This window comes from Odocoileus virginianus, chromosome 17, assembly GCF_023699985.2.
Source record: "Odocoileus virginianus isolate 20LAN1187 ecotype Illinois chromosome 17, Ovbor_1.2, whole genome shotgun sequence".
Lineage (NCBI taxonomy): Eukaryota > Metazoa > Chordata > Mammalia > Artiodactyla > Cervidae > Odocoileus > Odocoileus virginianus.
In genome coordinates, this window is record NC_069690.1 from 46,475,464 (window position 1) to 46,485,616 (window position 10,153).

General features: G+C 59.0%; 1 protein-coding gene across 1 annotated transcript; it reads left to right on the top strand.

The window, feature by feature from the left end:
- On the top strand, positions 1 to 7,428 carry CHMP6 (charged multivesicular body protein 6). Its single transcript, XM_020875725.2, has 8 exons — positions 1 to 165; positions 2,659 to 2,768; positions 2,898 to 2,985; positions 3,529 to 3,615; positions 4,426 to 4,491; positions 4,713 to 4,793; positions 5,805 to 5,859; positions 6,521 to 7,428. The coding sequence occupies exons 1-8, from the start codon at positions 103 to 105 to the stop codon at positions 6,574 to 6,576; spliced, it is 606 nt and encodes a 201-aa protein (XP_020731384.1). The 5' UTR covers positions 1 to 102; the 3' UTR covers positions 6,577 to 7,428.
- Positions 7,429 to 10,153: the final 2,725 nt, after the last annotated feature.

The window sequence follows — 10,153 nt, forward strand, 5'->3', positions numbered from 1 at the left end:
CGCCGTAGCGGGGTGGGTTGGGCCCAGACTACGGTGGCCGTGTGGTACGGGGACCGGGTCCGACCGGGGCAGGACGGCGGGGCACGGGCCGGGCCGGCCGCCATGGGCAACCTGTTCGGCCGTAAGAAGCAGAGCCGGGTCACGGACCAGGACAAGGCCATCCTGGTAAGACGCCGGGCCCTGCAGGCGGGTGGGCGCGGGCCGGGAACGTACGGGGAAACCGAGGCTGGGCGGCGGCAGGCTGCGCTCCGCTTCCCCAAGGGGTCCAGTCCCTCTGGCCGCCCAGCCTTACGCCGGGGCTGCAGCTTTGGAAGCCCGTCTGGGGCGATGCGCAGTGGGCTCCCCTTGGGGAGCATGTCCGGGTCCGGTTCCCAGCGAGTCTGAGCGAATCCGGTCGCTGCGGGTGTAGGTGGTCCGGGTGTGGCTGAGCTGTGCTTCGGGAGGCGGGGCCCGGTTGTACTGTCTTGTGTTGTACCTTGTCCGTGGGTGAGTCCGCGCCTGCGGATGGGGTTTCTAAACTCCAGCCCCACGGGAGGCAGTCCCAGACCGCTTCCCAGCCCCAGCCCCAGCCCGAGCCCGGTGTGGGCTCGGAGCCTGCGTGGCCGACTCAGGTGGGAGGTCGTGGGGAGGGAATGATATGACAGTGGGGCCTCATCGCTGCTCTCAGAACTGGGGGTCCAAGCAAGCTCTCTAATTGTGGGACAGTCGCGTTCTGTGTGCTTGGGACTCAGGCTGGACTCAACACCTGTCTCAGTTCTTGTCAAACTTACAACCTGTGCGGCCCCTGAGGAAGGAGCCATTGGCCCTGAGCTTGTGGGCTGCCCTTGTCTCCAGGCCACTCCTGGCCCTCGAAAGTTTTAGATGGTGATGTTTCTATGTTGCTACCTGTGGATTCGAGCGTCTCTTTCTGGAGAGCACTGATAGGAAAGTTAGTTTCTAGGGGAAAAATCGTGTGGTGTGTTAAGTGAAATAACGTGTTGAGATTAACCCATTTTGGTAAGAAAAGTGTGTCAGGAAGGAGAGAGCCTAGAATGTGAGTGGAGTCTACCTTTGCTTTCTTTTCTAAATTTTCTGCAGGAAAACTATGTAATTTTTGGTACTAAGAAAGAAACTAACTCAGGTGGCAGGTTTTTTTTTGGAGGGGGGGTGGTTTTACTGTGGCTTACTGAAACCAGAAGTTATAAAACTTTTAAACTGAAGTTCCCCATGAAAAAAAGACCTGTTTTGTCAGGCCTGTTTGTCATTGGAGAAGATCAGCTGTCGTTGGGTTTTTATTGTGGGCAGGGCCCGGTCCCTCACATGTGCTGGCCTCCATCCTGGGCTTCTGGGCCTCTGGCTAAGCAGGAAGCCCCCGAAGCTCTCCTTTCTGTTGCCAAGGATACACGTCGGTGGGGTTGTGACAGGAACAACTCAGTTGGCACACCACAGAACAAACTATTGCCTGATGTTTTCTGAGGATGAAAAGCTGAGCTGAGGAACTTTGAGCTGCCCCAGGACCTTCTACTGAGACTTCTTGTTTTACAAAGTGGCTGGCCTGGCCATACCTGCCTCCCTCCGGCTCCTGCCTGACACTTTGTCCACTGCCTGCAGGGTGGGTGCTCAGCCCCTATGGAAGAGAAGCCAGTCAGAGTTGGGCCCAACTGGTAGGCTGGCTATGGGGTGATATCTCATTGTCAGTGGACGTCTCTTATGTCAGCGTGGACAGGACATGTCACCAATCACAGAATGCATTGGGGCAGACGGCCTCTAAAAGGGAGCTATGGAGCGGCCGCTTTAGACCATGTCCATGCTGGGGGCTAATTTCTCACCATGTTGAGTCCAAAAGATGTGCACACCCTTGACTCACTTAACTCACTCCTGGTAACCAACCCTGAGGACGTCATCTTCCATCAGAGAAGTGCCCCATGCTTGTAGGTTCTCACCGTACCTGAAATGACGGAATTTGGAAGAAATGTAAATGACCTAAAATAGGGAAGGATAGACCGAGGCGTGTAAATGGCCCTGCATCCTTTTTGGGACAGGACTCCAGGGTGCCAGGTGCTTGGTGAGGTCTTGTGAGCCCATCACAAGACCTCAGTGATGGGTCTGTTGTTGCCTCAGTGCGCTGTCTGTTGTCCACTCACGTGTAGTGGCAAGTGACAACAGTAGGGGAGCCGGTGGCAAATGGCTGAGATCCCCAGAGGAGTGAAGATGGAAGGGACGGCCCCTGTCTCCAGCTACAGCTGGACTGGGCTGGTGGCGCTCAGGTGACCCTCACCAATGATTTTGTGTCGTCTCTGCACCTTGGAGGTGGTGGCCACACTCCCTGACCGGCGCTCACGCTCCTCACTGTCTGGGGTTGGGGGGATCTTGGGGGCTTGTAGCATATCGAGCCTCATCCTGGGCCTCCACCCCCTAGATGCCAGTGGCATCCCCAGTGGGCCAGCCAGGAATGTCTCCAGGGAGTGCACCACATGCCCTGGAGGACAAACTAGTCCCATGGAGAGCTCTGTTTCAGAGGATGCACTTCCATGGGTGGCAGCTGGGGCATTCTGGCCTGTGGGGGGCCCTTCAGTGTCCCTGGCAGGCTCTGTACCTGCTCTCCTGGGCACTAGGTAGCCCAGCGAGTGTCCAGCGCTGCATGGGCCCGTGCCAACACAAGGCCTGCTCTCCCGACAGCAACTGAAGCAGCAGCGGGACAAGCTGAAGCAGTACCAGAAGAGGATCACCCAGCAGCTGGAGCGGGAGCGGGAGATCGCCCGGCAGCTCCTGCGTGACGGCAGGAAGGAGTGAGTGGGGTGGGGCCAGCGTGCGGGGGAAGGAAGCCGTCCCCCGTCGGCCTAGAGCTGGGCATGGGGTAGGCCCGGGAGGCTGGGCCAGGACATCCAATGGCCGTGACTGCTGGGTCCCCTTTGCAGACGGGCCAAGCTGCTGCTCAAGAAGAAGCGATACCGGGAGCAACTCCTGGACAAGACGGAAAACCAGATCACCAGCCTGGAGACCATGGTAGGCCTGGTGGGGGTTGGGGGTGTGGGCCGTGTTGGCCAGAGGCCCCTCAGAGAACTGAAACCTACCATTTTCCTTTCGGGACCCTCAGCCAGAGGCTATGGAATGGGTCAGGCTGGGAGGCAAAGGAGAAGCTTTACTGGGAGCCTGACAGTCTTAATGGGCTGGGGCAGGTTGGCTACTGCAGTATTGTGGTTGGGGGACTAGGCCACTTCTAGGTGGTGGGGATGGGGGGGAGTCTGCCCCAGTTACTGAAGCGGTGTTGAGATTTGCAGGAGGCTCCCAAGTGACCTGGGTTCAGGGCGCAGAGCTCTGGTTGTGCTCATTTACTAACAGCTTTGCTGTTAAAAGCGGTCTGATTCGAGATTCCTCCCAGGCCCTCTCAGTCCCACCCAACTGGTGGTCAGAGCACCAGGAAAGGACAGAGGGAAGAGGAGGGCAGAGACCGTCAGTCTTGGTGACAGTGTGGTCCTAACTCCCGTCGTGGGTCTGCGTGAGGCAGCAGAGAAGACGGGTCCCTGACCACCCAGGTCTCCTCCTCAGGTCCAGAGTATTGAGTTCACCCAGATTGAAATGAAAGTGATTGAGGGGCTGAAGATTGGAAATGAGTGTCTGAATAAAATGCACCAGGTAAGTCTTGGCGGGCTGGGGGCAGAGGAGGGGGAGCCTAGTGGACCAAGGAGAGGGCTTGTCCCTGAGGCCACAGCTGCACCCAGGCCATTGGGCATGAGGGAAAGTCAGTCATTACCGGGAGAGGCTGACCGTCTTGTGAGACAGACAAACTCAGGAATGTTGACCTGAAAACAGGGACCCCAGCTACAACTTGGGTCCAGAGATTCTAAGCGTGACAGGAGGGATAGCCTCATCAGAGCCGGGGAGGGGTGTGGTGAACTAATCAGAGGACTTTCTGGAGAAGGTGAACACAGCCCTGTCTCAGGAAGCAGCACAGAGGTGGATGGTGAAAGGAGAAGTAAGGTGCAGAGAGGCCACGCCCCAGCCTCACCCCATCTCATTCCCGATGAGTGGATGGCAGGTGGGGCTAGGCAGAGAGCTGAGGTTACATTGCCTTTCTGAATGTCCAGTGTGGGGACCATTCAAGCAAAGGTGTTGCTTTGAACCCAGAACAAATCAAGTCACGTGGCCAGAGAAAACTATACTTGTCGATCTGGGTGCCAGAAGGTCTGCTGAGAAGGGCCAGCAAGGGTCTGAGGAGGTCAATTGAGGCTTCTGAAAAGACTGGTCTAACAGCTCTGTGCCTATGTGGACAGGCCCTGCCGGGGATGTAAATAACCAAAGCTGTGTCATGTCCCACTCGGCATGGTTTCCTTTAAACGAGAGCAGAGGGGCAAGGCTGTGTGTGCTGCCCATGTGGGTGGGCTTCACCAAGGGGGTTCTATCACATGCTTCACTGACAAGACTCAAAAACTTGTAACCGATCAGGTGATGTCCATAGAAGAGGTGGAGCGGATACTGGACGAGACACAAGAGGCCGTGGACTACCAGCGGGTAGGTGTTACCGGGTCATGGGGCCCGCCATCTGGCAGCCAGTGAGTGTGGTGGCCAGTGGCCAGCCCTGCCCATGAGGACCAGGCCTTCCCACACCACACGGGGGCTGCCTGCTTTCTTTCAAGTGAGAGCGGCCTTGAGCCGGGGCCGTCTCCTTCCTCCGTGAGGGGGCACCGCCCCCAGCCCAGCCACACTCTTCACCTCTGCTCCTCCTTTTGCAGCAAATAGATGAACTGTTGGCAGGAAGCTTCACTCAGGAGGATGAAGATGCCATCCTGGAGGAGCTGGACGCCATCACTCAGGTAACAGGACCACCGGGACTGGCAGAGGCTCCAATGGAGGTACCCCTGGGAGGCCTCTGCTCACTGGCCTCGGCGAGCACATGCCTTGAGTTTCTCTCGAGCACACAGCTCTGGTTTTACAGCTGGTTGTCTTCCCTAAGACAACTGGCATTTGTTGTAAACCGAAGCCCCTTCTCCCCGCCCACCTGACTGACAGCAGGGTGGGACTGGCCTGGAAAGAACGTTTTGCAGGTTGTCCACCAGGTGTGGCAAGTGTGGGAGTGAGCCAGCTGCACAGAGGGAAAGGCTGACTCTCCTAGCCCCCTCGGCCACTCTCTCCCCAGTGGGCAGTGATGGGGTTTAGATCAAACGGAGGCTCTTTCCCTCTTGTGGTGGGTCTCTCTCTGTCACTGCCCTGTGTTGGCTTGGAGCCCTCTAACTGGCCAACTGTCTCTTCAGATCCTGAGTCTGTGCTCCCTCACAGAGGGCGTCTCCATCTCTGGGGGCCCCTGCCTCAGCGAGCCACATTCATGCCATGCCCACCAGCCTGCCACCCCCCTGGCTATTGGCCACGGGAAAGCAGGTCCCGAGCGCTGCTGCTCGCTGACCTGAGGGGCCCCACGTGCACCTGCTCGCTGATTCGCTTCCTCCCGAGGCCCGAGAGGCAGACCCGTGCTCTGTGCTTCCACACCCAGGAACCACAGGTGCACCTGGGTGCCACCACGTCAAGCTGAGGCACCACCGTGGCCCCTGACCTGCATGGGCGCCTGTTGCAAAGCCCTAAGCCCAGACTCGGGACAGAACTCTGGGCAGGGAGCCCCTGAGGGTCCAGGTCATTGGGAGCAGCCACCTTTTGTGGCCACTGTGATCTGAGTGACAGAACTGCCAGAAGCCAAGGGTGTGCGTGCTGCAGGCGTCATGTGCCGTTTAACTCCTGCTGAGAGCAGCTAAGTGGACGGGATGCTGTCCTTTCCGGGAGAAGGAAGGGGCAGGGGGGTGTGTCTCACAGCCTTTACTCTCTGTTTCTCGCAGGAACAGATGGAGCTGCCAGAGGTTCCTTCAGAGCCCCTTCCTGAGAAGATCCCAGGTACCCACTTTGTTAACGTCCTTTGGGGAACAGTGTGTTCTAGGGCAAAGCATGATATCCTGGATGCTGGGCCCTGCTCTTCCTCCTTGGTGAAGTTCGGGTCCCACCTCCCCGCTGGGTGCTTGCTGGCACCACCTCAGGCAGAGTGCGGGCCTCGCCCTGGGACTGGGCCCAGACTTCTGAGGGGTTTGGGTAGCCTCGAAAGAGCCGAACCCCATTCAGAGAAGCGAGTCCCAAAGCATCAGGAGAGGGCACATTTAGCTCTGCAGGCTCTTCTGGGGCCAGCTCAGGACCAGCCGTCCTTGATTCGTCACTGGGATGACCTTCCCCGGGGCATCGCTTAACACGCCTTCAGAAATCCTCCTTTGACCCAGACTCGCCTTCGAGATTCCTCTTCGGCACGCTGCTCCTCGGCGCCTCTCCAGGGTCCGTGGGGGTGCACGCCCGCTGCTGCGCCGTCCTGAGTGCCCGCCTGCTCTCTGTCACCTCCCCCCCCCCCCCCCCCGGCTTCTGTGTATGCCTCGCCTTCCCCGGAGCTGCACCCATTCCTCCCAGAGCACCAAGCCGTGACCTGGCTCCTTGCTGCCTCTTGTCCTTTTCGGGAAGTTCCTACTTGTGGGGTGTTCTATACGCGACAGACGTCTCTCTGTTTCCTCCACAGAGAAAGTCCCAGTCAAAGCCAGGCCGAGGCAGGCGGAACTGGTGGCAGCCTCGTAACACGGCGCTCTTGCGTGGGACTCTCGGGGACTTCGGAGGACTGGGGCCCGCAGTTTGGGTGCGTGGCCAGCCCTGACCGGGCTCCCAGGAGGCGGGCACCGGGCCAGGCGGGCCAGGTGCTGACGGAGCGCACAGCACACACGGGGCTCCCGATCAGGTTGACTGTGGAGCGCTGCCCTGGCGCTGCTGTCCTGCTCTCATTTCTGGATTAAATGGCAACATTCAGATCCTGCAGCCAAACGCAGCTTCTGAAGCTGTGCTTCCCCCAGGCCGTGGCCAGGCCCGATGCTCCTGGTGCTGGTCACACCACCCGACCCGGGTCATAAGGCTCCGCGGGCCAGTGTCTCCACAGCGCTGTCTGCTCTTCTGGGCACCTCAGGCCTCCCCGCCCCACCCTTTCCCTTCTTCCTGCTGCGCTCATTAGCTCACAGGGGCTTTGGCTAAGGGGTCCTTGCCTCGGTCTGGCTCCCTGACATGCCCACTCTCCATGCAGATTTGAAGGTGAAAACCTCTCTGCTTCTGTGTTGGTGTTTTGGGGGTGGTGAATTAGGAGGGGCATGTGCCTGCTGGATTGCTGACTCTCGGAGCTCTGCCCCTCGCCCCCTGCGGCCTTACCTCAAGGCCCAGTTCTGCCAGGATGGACATTCCAGGATGGCCAACAGGTCCAGCCGGGGCTCCCCGAGCTGTCAGCAGCCAGGCGGAGACTGGGAAGGATGGAAATGACTTCCCTAGTTCATGATTCGTTTTGGAATTAAGACAATCTCCCTGAGATTTCGCTCCCAACAAGAAAGCAAAGTGGACCCTCCTAGCACCCAGACAGGCCAGCCCCATATTAAAGCTGACACCCATACAGCCTGCCGCCTCATGGACTGGGGTCTGTGGAAGGGCCTGGGGGGGTCAGTGTGGCTCCTGTCTCTGGTCCTGGCACACGGCCCCTTGACCCTCCCGGGACACTCGGGGGCACCTGGGTGGTCAGTGCCACGTGGGGCCTGGGGATTCAGGAGCTGGTGCGGTACTAGCCCTGCCCAGCTGTGGGTGGAGAGCAGGCTAGGGCTCCGGGCTCTGGCTGTCACCTCCAGGCAGCTGCCTGCAGCGAGGTGCAGGGTGGTACTCTGGCTCTTCCTCCCTTAGAAGGGACGCCGGTGGTCTCTCTTCTTTCAAGGGGAGAGACCCTTCGTGTCACTCCCATGGCAGGTAGCCAGAAGGTTGTGCAGTTTAGTGTCTCCAGGGTGACAGGGTCTGGGTTAGAGTCTTGTGTCTAGGGGGGTAGGCCAGATGCCCCAGGGAGCAAGAAGGCAACATCAAGGAGGGAGAGGTGGGTGTTCCACCTCAGGGGACCTCCATGCCCTCCATCCAGAGGGCACAGTAGGATGCGGACAAGTTTTGAGGGGATAGTCTTGCTTCATGTGAAAGCACATTTACCAGGTGCAGTGCATGCCTCAGCCAGGAGGGGGCTCTGCCAGCCAGTTCCAGGATTTTGCCAGGAGACTGGTTTGGCCAGTGCCAGTCTGTCGGGCCCCGCCCACTTGGTTTTGGAACTGCGGGGATCTTGCGGGATTGAGGAAGGGAAGCAGACCCTGCCCCTCCTGCCCCCAGTGACCTGTCCCTCTGCAGCAGTGGGTCCCAGGCCAGGGGAGGGTGTGCGAGGAGGGGCGGCACCTCCAGACCGCCCTCCTCCACCCCAGCAGGGTGGACCGCTTCCCTTTCCCTCTGCCTCCCAGTACCCGGAGCTCAGGGTGGTCTGTGAGGGCCGCCGTTGGTGCGATTCCCCATCTTCTTGACGTTTCATCCCTGGGGGCTGTGTGGTGGGCCTTTGGGCTCTGACCTCCTCCCCTGCCCCCCACCGGAGAGCGCTTGGAGAACTTGCCTGTGGGTGTGTGCGGCTCGGCTTCCTGGGAACCACTGGAAAGGTCATGACCAGCCTCCTCCTGGCCTGCACAAGAGGTCCCCTCGTCTGGAACGACCCAAGAGTTGGGGAGAGAAGCCCCATCCTTTCACCACCAACATGTAAGATGTCACATACCTATCAAACTGCCTTTTTCTTTGTAAAAATATATTGCGTGGACCCAGGGAGGCCCTGCTCTGAAACCCAGCTGACGCTGAGCTGACTCCAGGGTTCCAGCCTTGGAGTCGCCTGGCTCATAGGCACCCCCATGTATGTGTTGGGGCAGGGGGAGCCCCTGCTGCCAGGATGAGACACATCCTCCTGCCCAGCGCTGAGCCTTGGTCTTAAAACACCAACTTCATGACCCTGACCCAACCTCCTAATCTGGGGGGCCTGGGACTCAAGATAATGACAAAGTCACAATCGGCTGCAAAATATGGGGGCAGAGCTGGTATCCTGCCCAAGATCAGTGGGGGCCTGGTGGGGGTCTTGGAGGAGGGGAGGCCAAAGTGAGCCACCCACGGAGGGCCAGAGAGCCGCTGTGCCTGGTGGGTGGGAGAGGTGTTAAGGGGGAGCCGTGGGGCTCATTTGACTACAAAGGGGACCTCCTAGGAAGCCGGCAAGCTTGGCATCCAGAAACAGGACAGTAGGACAGTAGGGACAGGACAGACCCAGGCAGCGGGACCATTTGGCTGGAGGCACGTTTGTGATCAGGCAACGTGGAAAGTAGAAAAGCAAGGGATGGGGAATTAGGGGGTAGAGGGCACCTAGGGCTGGGTGGGGGTACTCCTGGGACAAGGTTGCCCTGCCCCCTACCCACTGCTGCCCAATGGGATCTCCTGGTGCCCCCTGCCTGCCCATGGAGAGAACTTGGAGATATTAGGTAGAGAATTGTCATGACAACACAGGGCCTTTGCCTTCCCAGGAGAGGCACAGAGCCAGGTCACTATCAGCAGGAGACCCCACCACACTTTCCATCTCTGCTGGTGCTCGGCCACTGGGGTGGGGGCAGCAGGTGGAGCTGGGCCTGGGCCCAGGTGGACCTGGCCTTGTGACCCCAGGCAAAGCCTCGACACCAGCCTTGGCCTCCTCTGTGGACACTTGCACCCCTTAGCTGGGACAGCTGCCACCTTGGCACATGCCTCACCCTCTCCATGATCCCCAGCATCCTTGAGGCCATGTGTCTAGGACACTCAGAAAGTGGAAACACTCTGGATCTTTCTTCCATTTTCCCCACCCCCTGAACCCCAACTTTATCGAGTGACTTCCCACACACAGCCCCGTCCCATCGCTGGTGCCCAGGCCTCACCAAGGACCAGGTCTCAGGCTGCGGGCTGGGGGGGGCCTCCGGGGCTGCTCTCGCCACTCGTTACCTTGTTCCTGAGGAGTCCAGGAGTGATCTCGGAAGGAAGGTGTGTCCTTTTACACCTGTACCTGAGGGAGCCACACGCTGATCTAGGGAGGACATTTATTGGGTGTGAGGACGTTGTCCTCTGGTCTGGTGTGTGGGGTAAGTGCTCCTTAAGAAACCAAAGTTCTGAAATGAACTCAGAAGAATAAGAGGGCAGGGAATGAGGACCGTGGAAGCTGTGCTGTGGATGGGAGGTGCTCGGCACTGTGACATGCGAAGAGTGAGCTGCACTTTTTGGGGTTTTTCTGGTAAAAGCTTCACTGAGTGTGCAGTTCAGTCAT

What these genes read in the sequence shown, in the direction of transcription:
- CHMP6 (XM_020875725.2), top strand. Translation starts at nt 103, where the DNA reads ATGGGCAACCTGTTCGGCCGTAAGAAGCAGAGCCGGGTCACGGACCAG. An exon ending in CTGCGTGACGGCAGGAAGGA is followed by an intron (nt 2,769 to 2,897) that starts GTGAGTGGGGTG and finishes TCCCCTTTGCAG; the next exon opens with ACGGGCCAAGCTGCTGCTCA. An exon ending in AGGCCGTGGACTACCAGCGG is followed by an intron (nt 4,492 to 4,712) that starts GTAGGTGTTACC and finishes CTCCTTTTGCAG; the next exon opens with CAAATAGATGAACTGTTGGC.